The sequence below is a fragment of the Sciurus carolinensis genome, chromosome 1, assembly GCF_902686445.1.
Source record: "Sciurus carolinensis chromosome 1, mSciCar1.2, whole genome shotgun sequence".
Lineage (NCBI taxonomy): Eukaryota > Metazoa > Chordata > Mammalia > Rodentia > Sciuridae > Sciurus > Sciurus carolinensis.
The window spans coordinates 195,587,186-195,601,428 of record NC_062213.1 but is presented as its reverse complement, the minus strand read 5'-3'; the positions used below and the strand labels follow the sequence as shown (position 1 = coordinate 195,601,428).

The window sequence follows — 14,243 nt, the reverse complement described above, 5'->3', positions numbered from 1 at the left end:
TTAGAGTAATTCCTCTTATTCATCCCCTAACTCAGATAATGACAGCTTTCTTGCAATTAAGAGAGGGTCTCCTCCGAGTGCAGATTAATTGGGTGTTAAATCATCGGGGCTGTCTGAGACCAGGCAGCGAGCTGGGGTGACTCAGATGTGGGACAGCAGCGCTGGGCAAAGGATGTGGCGTCCATTCAAGATCATGGGCGACTGGAACCTGGAAGAGGCCCCCCAGCGACACAGGTGGGGCTCGGAGAAGGGCGGCTGAGGAGGAGCAGGCGGGTGTGGCTGCAGGCCCTGACCTTTGTGGGAGGCCCAGTTTTCTTCAGCAACGTCTGCTGTCTAGGCCACCCACATGCTGACCCCATTAGTGACGCTCTGGACAGTTCCTGCTGTTATGCATGCTCGGCACGTGCTATTGCGTGCCCACACTTCCACTGTCACTGTTAGGATTGGGACGAATGTCTCCCAAAGGCCGCAGTGTTGAGGCTTGGTCTGCAGCCTGTGGTGCTGTTGGGAGGTGGTGGGACCTTTAAGAGGCGGGGCCTGGTTGGAGGAAGCTAGGATATTGGTGGGGGAGCCCTTGGAGGAGATCTGGGTCCTCAGCCCCTTCCTCTCTCCCCTGCTTCTGGCTGTGAGGGGAGCAGCTTCCTCCGCCACACACCTCCCACCTTGATGCACCGCCCAGCCAGACTGCAGAAGGACAGGCCGACTGGCTATGGGTGGCAACTTCCCACACGGGAGCCAAGATAAACCCTTCCTCCCAAAAGCTGATTATCTCGGGTGCTTTGTCACAGTGACGAACGCTGACACAATTGCCGACAACGTAACCCTTACCACAACCTCAGTGGAGACACTGCTACAAACTGTGCATCAGTCACGGTCAGGACTGGCCCGGCTGGGTCTGAATTCACACCAGGTGTCCTAACTCCAGGGCAGTGGCTTCTGGCGGGGAGGAGCTCTGTGGCCCACCACGTGATGACAGAAACCCACCTCTTGCTGCTGTCCTGCCACTGCCCAGCTGGGGGCAGGGCCCAAGCGTGCAAGTGGGTCTTTGTGAGTGAGTGTGTGTGTCCATGTCCTCATTCACTCTGTTTCTGGGTGGGTTAAGGCAGGTCAGCGAGAAAGGCTCTGCTCTGGTTCCCAGCAGCTTCCTTGGCCCCAACCCCAGAGGACTGCCAGGGAGGCCGTGCTCACAGGCTTGGCTCTGGGGTGAGTCCCCTCAGTTCCCCACTGCCTCACCCAGGGTCCCACAGTTAGTTAATGATACACCCGGGAGAAAATGCTGGTCTATCTAATTCAGAAGCCCAAATTCTTCATGGGGCGGGGAAGATCCAGGGATGGGAGCAGTCAGAAGATGCGGGGTGGGGGAAGCTTCTTTGGGGATCCCACCCACCCATAGCTGTCACCCAGGCACGTCCCAGAGTCATGCTAACCCACCTGCCACCAAGAGGCCACCTGCCTCCCTCTTCCCTCTCACCAGCTTCCAGACACACTCCAGAGACAGCCGATGGTCGGCCAAGTGGCCAATGGTAATTAACTCAGCTTGCTCCGCAGGCCCGGGAGGCCTGGCCTGCAGCAGCGCGTGCTTTATGTCTGGAGGTGGAGCTGAGCCTCCTCCTCAGTGCAGAACGGCCTCTGTTCCCAAGACCCCGCCGCTCCAAGCAGTGAACTGGGCAGAGGGCGTGTGGATGGGTGCACAACAGGTGACCAGGAAGGGAGCAAGATGAGAGCCGTGGGGTGGCCGGCAGCTTTTCAAAGGCCTCCCTGGGAGAAGCAGACTTCGGGGGCAGGGAGGAGCCTGGGCTGGCTGACGGCCAGACTCACGAGGGGTTCCGGCTCCAACTACAACTGCAGGAGTGAGGCCGGCAGAGAAAGAGCTGCTTAGCTCCCCCGGGGATTGAGAGAGGTTCCCTGGGCATTGCTGATTGAATTCAGCCACTGGGTTTGGAGAGGTGGATTTACAGCAATTGAGAAGAGACAGGATGTTAGTGAATGTGATGCAAGCAGAAGTCTTAAATTTGCACACCTGGCTTGCCTGGCTCTGGCACTCTCCTGCCATGAACTGAGCACTCCCTGGGTAGCTGCTGCCCTTTAACCTCTCTAGAACTGAGCCTGGATCCAGGCCTGCCAACCTCTCAGAGGTCATCTCAGATCAACCACACCACCACCCATGAACATACGTGTTGCTGCACCCCAGCCTCCTGAGTTATGGGGTTCTTTGTTATGCAGCATCGCTACAGCCAGAGCTGACCGAGACACCCATCCTTCCTCTCTATAAAACCACGTGTCTTTGTGGCATAGTAGATTCTATCTTCTACTGTTGAGAAGTCCTGCCCTGCATTTTCCCTGAGAGATTTGAACACTGAAGTCATCATTTGCACAAAGTAGTAGAAAGGAAAAAGGCACTGTTGAGTACGAGTCAAGGGAGCTGTTGTGACTTCAAGAGAGTCATTTCCTGAAGTGGGTAAGAGCTGAGAGTGGGGAGACAAGGTGGGTCTCTGGAGGGATCCTCCCAGCAGGCCACTGGCCCAGGTGGACTCCCTGGAGCAGGTGGGGTGGGGAAGAAGGTTGCTCACTGGTGTGCCTAGGGCAGAGGCGGAGGCCCAGCGTCCTCTACCTTCACTGAAATTCACCCTGCTTCCTTGCCAGTTTTTGCTAACCTCTGACCCCAGCCTGGATTTTCCTGGTGAGCATGGCCCTGGATGGCTGCCCGGGCCTGTTGCATGGTGGTCCCAGGCTACCCATAGCCAGTGGAACCAGGGCAGAGCTGCCTGGTGTAGCTTTCACAGGTGTGGATCAAACCAGGGAGGGAGGAGGGCTGAAGGGACCCAGGGCAGAGCCCGCGCCCGGCAGTGCGGCCCTGCTACGGTCAATGCCGCGACAGCACGTCCACCCTGCACTGTGCCTGGGACAAGGGCTCTGGTCTCAGCCTCGTTAGTGCTGGGGCCCTGCTTCGTCACCTGTCCACAGCACGCGCGAGTCAGGCCGCTCTGCGCCTGTGGGAGTGAAGACTCTGAAAACAGAACCTGACCGAGGCTTCCGGGTCCCACCGCTGGCAGGCCTTCCCGCCCCTGCCCCAGCCGGCCGGAAGCTGGGCAGTGATTGTTGGGCCTGCTCGGATGACCAAGGACAGGTGGCCCCTGTGGGGTAGTGACTCTGACAGGCTAAAACTACACAACGACGTCCTTGCACTGACGGGTCAGCCAGGGGTTCGAGGAGTGGTAAAAATGGGGCACCTCGCTTGCCTCTCAGAAAGACCCTTGGGGTGGGGTCGCCGAGAGTACGAGAAGGGAAACTGAGGCCAGGGAGGCGTTCGGTGTAGGCGGGCGGGCACGGGTGCTGTCTCTCCAGCCCCTTCCTGCTCCTCTGCCCGACTCTGTTCTTTTGCTTGTCTCGGAGTCCTGCTGCTGCGAGGAGCCACCAGCAGGGAGGACAGCCCCGTCCCTGGACCGGTGAGCACAAGGGCTCCAAGCTCTGGGACTCACTACCCAGCCACCGGCCTCCCCACAGCCTCTGCCCTGGAGCCCTTACCACCAGAGGCCAGTGGCCGGGCCCTCAGGCTTCCTGCTGCCTTGACACAGCAAGGAGGGCCGGGGCACGAGTCCCTCCTCAGGCATCTGTGGGAGGTGGGGTGGGGGGGGTTCGTCCACCCAGAGCTTGGGAATGAAACCTTTTCTGGAAAAAGCATCTTTGCTGGTGTAATTAAGTTAGAGGTCTTGAGATGAGGTCATCCTGGAGTCCAGTGGGCCCTCAGGACAATGACACCATCCTTACAAGAGAGAGAGCCTTGGGAAGGTGGAGGCAGAGATCACGGTGAAGCATCTGCAAGCCTAGCGACATCAAGGAAGGCCGCGGCCAGAGCCGGGAGAGGCGGGGAGGGAGCCTCCCCTAGCGCCCTCGGAGGGACCGTGTCCTGCCCACATGCATCCGAACAGAAGGAGCAATGTCAACATGGGCTCGTCCACCCACTCCAATTTATGTGTGGAAAGAATGAATGAATCATTTTACGATGGCTTAACGATTTCCCTGTTTTAAAACTATTAACTCGTATTTCTGAGAACTAGGAACAAACTTTCAAAGCCAGGGGCCCCGGGCTCAGAACCTCTCTGGCCTGAGTGACCAACCTGGGAAGGGTTTTCGTCTGTGACAATAAGCGGGACTCACCTTTCTCCTGAGCCATCTCTTGCAGACAGAAGTAGATAACTCTGGCTCCCAGGCTGAATCCAATCAAGGTGACAGGTCGCTGGCCCTGGGGAGCAAGGACACAGGTGTCTGGAGGGGGGAAAGCCAGTTCCAGCATAGCACCAGGGTGGCCTTTGCACATTCCTTAGTGGCCGTTTCTCCTTTAATGAGTCACATATGTGCCATTCGGGGTCCCAGCTCTGCTGTCTTCATCAGCAGAGTAGCCCCTCGTTCAGGCAAGAGAGCCCCTGCCAGCTCCTCCAAGGCCAGCAGGCAACCTCTGGTGGGGTTCCTTCCCTGTCATCTCAAACCAGTATCGGCCACCCTCTCTTCCTTGGGAGACACGACTAATCAATCGAGAGGGCTCCTTTCCTCGGACTAAAATCAGCCTGTGGCCAGAGACTGCAGTGAGACCCCTCTGGGGCGGGAGGGGGGCAGTTAGACGGAAGGAACCCCAGGCGTGATGGGTAAAAATGCAAAGAGGGACATGGAGGGACATGCAAAGAGGGACAGCTGCTTCATTTATAGATAGGAAGGTGGGGCACAAAGTATTGGTTTCAGATGACAAGATTGGGTACAAAGTCAGATTAAAGAGGATTCTTTGGGCTCACGACCCATAGGAAAGGCAAGTTATTTTGGTAAGTCTCTAAAGACAAAGAACTCTGTCTGGGGTCTCTGGGTACAATTCACAGGGAAGGAGGCTCGGCAGGCAAGTTCCAGAGGCCCGCCCTGCCTCCCCACTATTCCTTTCCCTTACTGTTACCCCAGTACCTACTCTACTGCCCTGATCTAATTCCTACAATAGAAAAGCCTCCATGAAATGCTGTAGAAACTTTGTGGCAAAAACTGCGTCATCTCCCAATATCCCTCCTCCCCTCTGACCTTCGGTACTGGAACTGAGTTTTCCTGCTCTGACCTTCGGTACTGGAACTGAGTTTTCCTGGCCCAGCCAAAGATGAAGTTTCCCTGTCTCCTTGGTAGCTGGGAGTGGTCACAGGACTGGGGATGAGTGACAACTGTGACTTCTGCTTCCCCGACCACAGAGAGAAGCCAGGTGCTCCGGATGAGTGACCACGAGACGGCAGGAGCCGGGGTTCCCAACTCCGTGAAGTCACCATGCGGGAGATGCACCCTAATCCCTGCAACCTGAGAATACCACCTCATACAGAAGAGGGACTCGAGATGGGGAGGTGATCCCCAATTATCTGGGTGGCCCAAGGTCATCAAAGGCGTCCTTATAAGAGGGAGGCAGGATGTGTCACTTGGACAGAAGGCAATGAGATGATGGCAGCAATAGAGAGAGATCCGAAGGTGTGACAGGCATCGCTGGGTTTGAGGATGGGGGAGGGGCCGCCAGCCAATGGATGCAGTGGCCTTGGGAAGCTGGAAAAGGCAGAGGCGGGTGCCACCCGGGAGTGTCCCTGGGACGCAGCTCTGTGGATGCATTTGGACTTTGCTCTCCAGAGCCGTGAGAATAAATTTGTAGAAGAGAATACATTCAGGGCGAGTGCGTCTGTGGTAATTCGTTGTAACAGGAGGTGAATACACCCTGCCTTGGCCACTGAGACGTGACTGTCACGTGGGAGACTTGTTTAGCCAGAGCTGCTTCGGTCTTTGCATTGCAGCCAAAGCTGCTGAAGGACTTTGGTTTTGTGTGTATTTGTTTTTGCACCAAGATTCAGGGGTTGGATGGAGCGCTCGGCTTCTCAGGCCACGTACGCACAGTGGCGGACACTGCCAGGCGTCTCTTGAACCCTCCCCTTCCTCGTAGCCATGGTACTGATTTTCAGCTGGCTTCATTGCCACTCAGAATAAGGACCATTTCCTGGCCTCCGAGGCAGCTCGGTGTGTCCTGTGACTGGGCTCTGGCCAGCGAGACTCAGCTGACCCGCAGGAAGTCCTGGGCTCCTTCTCCATCAGCTCCTCCTTTCTCCTGCTACTGGAGCTCAGATGCGGCCACCTTGGACCCAGAGGTCAGGACCAGCAACAGCAGGGCGGGTGGCTGGAACCTGGGTCTCTTCTCCACTGCACACCATTTGAGGGTCTCGGGATCGTTCCAGGTTTTTCTAGGAAAAATAAACTTCTACCTCCTCAAAGCCACTGGTATTGGTTTTCTCCCACTTGCAGTCAAACAAATCCTAACAACATGGCCATCTCTGATACTATTTCTCAAATGTTTGTGTCCATTACTCCATTTTATTTCGAAGGGGACAGTTTCACTTCCTTGGTAAACACATCTTGACTGGATTCAATTTTTAAATGTACTGTAATGGTTTCTTTTCCTAACCGTTTCCTGGAGTATTTGGGCCACTAGATTCCCTCTGACCATCACTGGGTAATTCTAGGAAGAAGCCCGTGGCCGCTGGACGTGGGAGTTCCACTTGCGGCCAGCAGAGGTGCGCGGGCGGTCTTGCGGACTTGATCTCAACTTCCCTGCAAACTGCGTCAGGGGTTTTCACTGAAATACCACCCAGTGAGCCCAACCGTATGGCTGAACTCTCTAATTAAAGCTGATACACAGGAGCCACTTTTGCCTCTGCTTGACCCCCGCCCGGGGCTGCAGATGCCCCTGTATTCAGTCCTCACCAACTGCTTGCAAGAGATGCGTGGTCCACAATTCTACTGCTCCTTACTAGGACACTTTCAGGACTTGAGCCGGAGGGTCCACAAAGACCACCCATACCCAAAGCCCTAAGGCTACCTCCAAGTAGACTTGCTGCCAAGTCACCCCCCTAGGTGGCCTCCCGTCTTGTCCCCACCCACAGCCCCTGCCGGGTACCTGCTGTCTGGAGAGCAGGATGTGGGCCAGGTGCTTGCCAACTTCTGCCGATCGATGGAGACACACCCCCCAGGGGTTGTCGATGACGTTGGCGACGCTGAGGAGCGAGGCTGGCCAGGTCAGGGCAGCCACGATGCCTGGGGGAGGGGAGGACAGCAGCGATGAAGCCGGGTGTCTTTCTAGGGAAGCGATTGGCTCGTGGAGGCTGGAGGGAAGGCCCACAGTCTCCAACTGGAGCCTCCAGGTTTTCCCAGGGTGGTCAGACTCTCAAGAGTAAAGGACAAGTTTAGAACTTAAGCGTTTCTGACACGTGGACTAAGTCTCTTCTGCCCGAGCACATTTCATGTGTGAGAGTCCGAGGGTGGCCTCGATCTGTTACCGCACCCCAGTCCTCCCACTTGCCTCTATCTCTGCAGTGCCCCTCCCTGTCTATCCCCACCGCAGGCAGCCCTGCGACTTGCTTTGGCCAAAGAGATGTTAGTGAGCGTGCGCCTTGAACTGGACTTGGGAGTGGGTGGCCTTTCTCTTTATTTATTTATTTATTTGGTACCAGGGGTTGAACCAACCCTGGGGCACTGAACCCCGGAGCCACATCCCCAGCCCTTTAAAAATATTTTATTTAGAGATCGCGACTCGCTGAGTTGCCTAGGGCCTTGCGAAGTTGCTGAGTCTGGCTTTGAACTCGCCATCCTCCTGCCTCAGCCTCTGAGCCACTGGAATTACAGGCCTGTGCCCCTGCACCTGGCTGGGGTGGGCTTTCTGGCACATCCCCTGCGGGCATGGGCGTGGGCTGGGACGAGGAGACACCTGGAGCACAGCCAAGTTGCTCTCTTCGCCCCAGGCAGGGCTGGCCTCGCCGGGGACAGCTGTCTAACCTGCAGACACGAGAGCAGGCCCAGCAGAGATGAGCCACCCAGCCTCACAGCTCCTGGGCTGTTACACGTGGCTGCTATTGGGGGCCATGGAGATTTGGGGTGGCTTGTCTGGCAGACATATTCTGTGACTGGCTGCTGACCTGTCTCTTCCCAAAGACCGTGAACTCCCTTCCTCTCCAGCACCTGGGGGCGGCGGGCAGGCAGGGTATGGGGCCACCGAGGCTTCCATGGCTGGGGGCTTACCAGACAGCACGGTGTACTTGAGGGCCTCCTGGGCCACCATGTTGGCGAGACCACTGAGGAGGGTCTCCAGGGCGTTGCCGAGCTCCATCAGGTACTTGGCCTCCCAGGCCAGGCAGTACTGCTCCTGGCTGCGAGCCAGGGCAGCCCAGGGCGCGCTGAAGGTGCCTGCGGAGAACGAGGGAGGTGGTGTCTCTCCTGCCCTGGAAGAGGATGCCCCACCCCTCTGACCCAGGCCGCAGCCACCAGGGGCTGCTCAGCCCAGCGGGGAAGACGGGAGGCCCAGCCCCTGGCTGCTGCTCACTGGGCCGTCCTGCGGGGCAGTCCCAGGAGCGCCTTCAACTCCTGCCCTCACTGGTAGGTAGGTGACCTTGGGGACATCCCTCTCTGACCTTGAGCCTCACTTTGCTCATCTGTGAAGTGAGGAGAGGCGAGTTATCTCCCTTCACAGGGAGGCTGTAAGAAGGAGGGGTTTGCTGCATCCGTGAAGCATCATTTTATCCCACCCTGAGGAATCCATTCCCGCCTCCAGCTGCCAACTGTGGGACCAGCAGGTGGCTGGGGGGGGCACTTTGGTTCAACAAACGCTGGGGAGCAGTTGGAAACGGGGGGAAGAGGGACTTGAGCCCAACTTGGCTGGGTGGTCCCGTTTCCCTGGGCCTTGATTTCCTCACCTAAGAAACAGAAATGGAAAATGATCCGTGGAAGGTGAGGAGGCAGCGGGGGCCCTAGTGGCCGGTGTCCAGCAGGGGTGTGACCAGGGCTGCCAGCCTCCCTTCCTCTCGCCCTGCTGCAGAGGGGCACCCGATCTGCTCCCCCTGAGGCCCACGGGACCTTTTCAAACACAAACCTCCTCTAACACCCACCTTGAACCCCCTCTAGCTCCTGGGTCTGCCATGGGCTCCCCTAGCTCTCTCCCTGCCCTGCAGAGTCCAGTCTCCACTGGGCAGCCTGCTGGGCCCCTTCGGAAATGTCAAAGGCTCCCTGCACCTTCCCCTGAGGGCTCATCACGTTCTGAAGTCACGGTTCATTTCCACATCCTGCGTTTGGTGCAGGTCTCTCCTGTTGTCTGGCTCACACCAGTGATCGCTCTCCAAGCCACAGTAATCGCTTGCAAAGGACGGGAAGAATGAGGGCAGACCGAGCCAGTGTCCCAGAGCCTCCAGGCCTGGACACGAACTCCGCACCTCTGCCGGCCCGTCCCAGAGGCCGCGCTGTTCCCCGCAGGCTGCCGCATGGGTACAAAGGAGACCCTGCAGCCGCTCTCTCCTGTCTGCAGGGATCCTGTCCCAGCTCTGCACCAACTCAGGGACAGATGGACTCGAATGGATACGTGACCGGCAGTTCCAACAGGCGGCAGGTGTAGCCAGGGGAGCTGGGCCTGGGTGTGCTGCTGGCCCGGGATCCGGACTCAGCACGGCTGCTTTCTGCCTGTGACTCAGGTAAGGCAAGGTGCCCTTTGGAATCTGGGTCTCTACATCTGAAAGGATGGAATTGTAACGTCTGACTCACGGATAATCACGGGATCACAGGAGAGGCTGCGTGGGATGTGCTATATAAACTGTGAAGTGCAGTCCTGCATCGAGATGCCCTGTGGCCAAAACCTGAACTGAGGAGCAGCAGGAAGTGGGGGAATCCTGCCCCTGCTCCTGACTAGCTGGGTGATCCTGGTGGCTTTTATAAGCATGTGTCCTCAACTATAAAATGGGGTTGCTGGTGATGCTCACCTCTGAGGCTTGGATAGGTGGGTCAGTGCCTGGCTTGTGCCTAATGGTCAGCTACAAAGCTATTATTGCTAGGATAAGCAACCGTGAGTCATGAAGAGTGAGCAGGGGGAAGCTGATTATCCTCATCCCGGGTACAAGCAGGTCTGAGACAACAACAGCTTCAGGAAGATCGAAGAGGGAGATTCTTTTCTCCTTCCTGAACTTTGTCTAACTTGGTTGCATTTTGTACAATCACCTCTCTGTATCCCACACTGCCCTCGAACTGGAAGAGAACAACGAAGATGATTTCCTTCCCCCCAAGTGAACTTGGCCTTTGACCTGGGGTCAGGGGAGCAAGTGCTGGTAAAATGAAGCCTAGAGATCTGCTTTCCATCCTGGCCAGAATTGCAGACTCCTTTTCTGAGACAGCTGTCTGCGTCCCTTTCCTTCCTGCCGCTTGGTCTAGTGAGAAACAGGTGAGAGAATCCCTAAACTGCAGGTCGGGAGACCTGGGTTCCCACCCTGCACCCGCCACCTATCCCGTTTCCTCTTCCCACAGATCAAGATAAGAACAGCCCCTCCTCACTGAGCAGAGCAGGGGATGACGGGAGGTCACGCACAACCTGGTCCCACCGTGCAGGTGCCATGCCTGATGCAGGGCAGGCATGAGCCAGATGCCCAATTAATGTGAGAGACCTCTGGGATGGGCCTGGAGGTCACAGGTCGTGTCTGGGGCCTCGGTCACCGCTGAATGGTAACTCGCTTGCTCTCTTCCACATTGCTTAGGAGAGCTGAGGCTGCCCCCACGGAGCTCAGAGCTCGGGACCCGGGATTCCCGGTGTGCATGCCTGGGTGTCCGTGTGGCGTGGTTGGGAGTCCCTGGCTCCGCTGTCCTCTCTCTAACAGAGGACTAGCTGCAGAGCCTCATGCCGGGCAACTGTGAAGGGGAGCCAGGCAGCGAATGGACCAGGGCTGGCAAGTCCTCCGAGTCGCCCTGGCTGATCCCAGGCATGCACACCCAGGTGCGATGTCTGTGAGTGCCAGCTAGAAACCAGCCACTGCTGTCCAGCTCAGCTTAATCTTGGCAGCACCCTCAGAGGCAGGAATGGTTCCGTTTGACCCCTGAAGTCAGGGGAAGTCAAATAACTTGCTTGAAGTCAACGGCCAAGTCATACTGATCTCTCCCCAGGTGACTGAAGACCTTGGCTACCGTCTACTTGCTCAAGGACAAGTTCCAACTCCATGATGTGGCCCCACCACACTCCTGCCTGCTGGCTCCCCGCTGCAGCCATCCTGTGTTCCTCTTGCTCCTTTTGTACCACTGAGCCCTTGCATATGCTGTCCCTGTGCTTTGTACACACTTTTTGCTTCTTCTTTACCCAGCTGACCCCCAGCCAGCTCTTAGCCTAAATGTCACTTCCTCCAGGAACCCCAAAGCACCCCATGCTTCCCCTATTGTACCATCCATAAAGCTTTCCCTGTAATCACTTGGTGTCCACTGGCTTGTGTGTTCGGCAGGAGCAGAGGCCGTGACTGGCTGCCCGCCACTGACTTCCTAGGGCCTGGCTTGGCCGTACAGCACGTGGTGATCACCATACTTTATAAATACTGCTGGCGGGGGGATAGATGGATGGGTGGATGATTAAGAGTGGATACTCTGGTGGTCAGCTACGAAGCTATTATTAACCATGATGAATAAAGATGTGAGCAGAGGAAAGCTTGGCTATTCTCATGTGTACAAGCAGGTCTGAGATACTGCTGGATGGATGATGGATGGATGGATAAATGGATGATGGATGGATGATGGATGGATGGATGGGTGGTTGGATGGATGCTGGATGATGGATGGATGGATGGATAAATGATGGATTATGGATGGATGAATGATGGATGGATGATGGATGGATGATGGATGGATGATGGATGTGTGGATGGATAAATGATGGATTGATTATGGATGGATGAATGATGGATGGATGATGGATGGATGATGAATGGATGATGGATGCTGGAAGACCAATGAGGGGGTGGATGGATGATGGATGGGTATGTGACAGGATGTGGGATAAAGTCACTTCATCTTTCTGAGCCTCATTTTCCTGCTCTGCAAAATGGGGCTCCCCATGCCCACCCACTAGAGACATACAGAGGCAAGAACCTAGTCCAGGTGGGCCGGCAGCTGCAGACCCAGCTCCACTATCGCCCACCCCCCCACGTCCTTCTCCACTGCTGGTACTCACGGTATTTGCCGGACGCGAGCCACCCAGTGATGGCGATGGTGATGTGCAGCTGCCTGCCCTCCGTCAGGGGCAGGAACGTGAACTCCTCAATGGCTCCAACCCGCTTCTTCATCTTGTATCCTGGAGGCCCAGACAGGAGAACAGGAGTGGAGGTGAGTGGGACCCGGGGTTGTCAGTCAGCGTGGCTGTAGGTGCTCAGCCGCATACAGCAAGCACCCACTGTTTGCCCTGCTCCTGGACAAACATATTTCAAGTGTGGATGTGCTAAGGTAGTTGCCATTATTGTCCCTGATTACAGGGAGGGCGAAAAGCCACCCCAGGCTGGCCAGACCCGGGAGGCAGCTGGGATCTGACCCCGGGCTCCGAGCCACTGCCCTGTCCGGACGGTCCTGGACGGTTGGTGTCTTTCTCCCGTCCACCATTCAGGCGCTCTGGTAAGAGTGGATCAAACTGACCAAGACTCTTGGGGAGCTGGGCGGGTGTCTGCGTGACCGGGGGCCATCGACACAGGTGAGGCAGGTGAAGGATGGGCAGCGCGTCCTCTGAACATGAGGGGGAGCCCTTGGGTGGCCGCGGCCGGAAGCTGGCAGCTGGCTCGTCAGGACTCTTCCTGGGCACTGCTCACAAGGGGCACGGGGAAGACGGGAGGACGCCAGCTTCCCAACCTCAACCTCAGCCTCGCCCTGGGCCAGCTCTCCGGGAAGCCTGCTGCGAGCCTGGGCAGGCTGGGACCCAGAGGAGCAGGGCCAGGCTGCCTCTGCCTCCCCAGGGGCCACCCTGGGGCCACACTGGACGGATCCCTCCCGACCGCGTCCGGTGAACTCACCTGTCAGGCCGGCCCCAGCGGCGCCGAACAGCGAGGTCATGACAGCTATGCCGGCCGCTGAGCCCAGCGCAGCTGCCCCGGCGCTGCCGATGATCGTCGCAGCTCCAGCGGCAACGAGGGGTGCGGCTAGACCACCCGTCACGCCTGCGAGGAAAGCAGCGGGCGAGGTTGAGGTGGGAGGGAGGTGTGGTTTGGTGGCTGCTTGTCCCGTAGCCACCCCGGCCTTCCATGGACGCTTCTAGCAATGCCAACGAGCCCTTCACTGCTGACCACGCCGGCCACGCGGGGGCCGCTTCCCAGCAGATCCTGCCCCACCTGCTCCGAGCCTAGCACACCCCTGGCTCTGGCCCCTCCAGCCGCCCTTACCGATCACAGTGCCACCTCCCACGGTGGCCAGGCCGATCAGCAGGTACCGCTTCCATTTCCTCCGGTTTTCTTTTTTCTTCCGGGATGCCTCAGCCGTCCTGGGAGAGAAGAGGCTGGGCGTCAGGGCCACCTTGCCCAGGGTCCCTTGAGACCTCCCGCCTTCCAAGCCCTAAACTGCGGTCAGGGGTGGGTAGGTACTCTGCCGCGCAGAGTAAGCACCAAAGTCGCCCTGGGCCCAACGACGCTTTTAAAAAGCTGGAAAGTTTGTACTACCCAGCTGGGGAATCCCAGTGTGTGGGGTGCGCTACTTACCCAACAGATCCGTCCTAATAGGATTGCAATTTGAATTGTGAAAAGACAAAAAAATAATAATAATAGCAAAAGAAGCACAAAAAAAATACCTTTCAACAGATGGACCCCCAAGGAGTACAAAATAGCACCCCGGACTCCACTGCCTCCCGCCTCCCTTCCTTTCTCCCCACCCTGACCCCGAATCCCACCTCCCTCTGGGATGTCTGGAAACCAGTTTTGTTCAGAAGAATCATTTCACACCAGCGGCCTTGACCTTGAAGCAGTCGCCAGGCTCGTTGAGAAATGTAAGCACTGTACAAAATCTGGTGACAGGAAAGTCTCCAGAGTGAATTAGCATCAGGTGCTCCCCAAAATGACCCTCGTGAGTGCGCGGGGCTCACCATGTCCCCGTCTCCCTGTTGGACATTCAGCCCTCGGCTGCTTTGAAGCCACTGGGAGCGAGAGGGGCAGGGAGGGTGGGACAGAGCGGTCACTATGAGGGAACTCTGAACTGAAGCTGGAGTTTGGACAAGATCTCAATGCGGAGTGATAGCAAATGACGGTGATGATAAATGATAAAAAATGGTTAATATTTAGTGAGGGCTTCCCACACAGTGGCTCCTGTGCTACGCTTCCCACACCTTAGCTGGTGCTAAGCGGCTCTTTGATCGGGCACATTAGAGGTGTGTTTGGAGTTAACAGTGGCCACTTCCCGAGGGGCCACATGGCCCGAGCCTCGGTCTC

General features: G+C 57.2%; 1 protein-coding gene across 3 annotated transcripts in view; it reads right to left on the bottom strand.

The window, feature by feature from the left end:
* The window catches only part of Tmco4 (transmembrane and coiled-coil domains 4), an 86,223-nt gene that overhangs the window by 27,476 nt on the left and 44,504 nt on the right, over positions 1-14,243 (bottom strand). For all 3 annotated transcript variants that reach the window (XM_047549755.1, XM_047549761.1, XM_047549763.1), the window contains 6 exons: positions 13,209-13,306; positions 12,843-12,986; positions 12,017-12,136; positions 8,074-8,238; positions 6,956-7,092; positions 4,159-4,243 (listed from right to left, as the gene is read on the bottom strand). In XM_047549755.1, the coding sequence (XP_047405711.1) occupies positions 4,159-4,243; positions 6,956-7,092; positions 8,074-8,238; positions 12,017-12,136; positions 12,843-12,986; positions 13,209-13,306 (749 nt within the window). The remainder of the gene's footprint in view (positions 1-4,158; positions 4,244-6,955; positions 7,093-8,073; positions 8,239-12,016; positions 12,137-12,842; positions 12,987-13,208; positions 13,307-14,243) is intronic.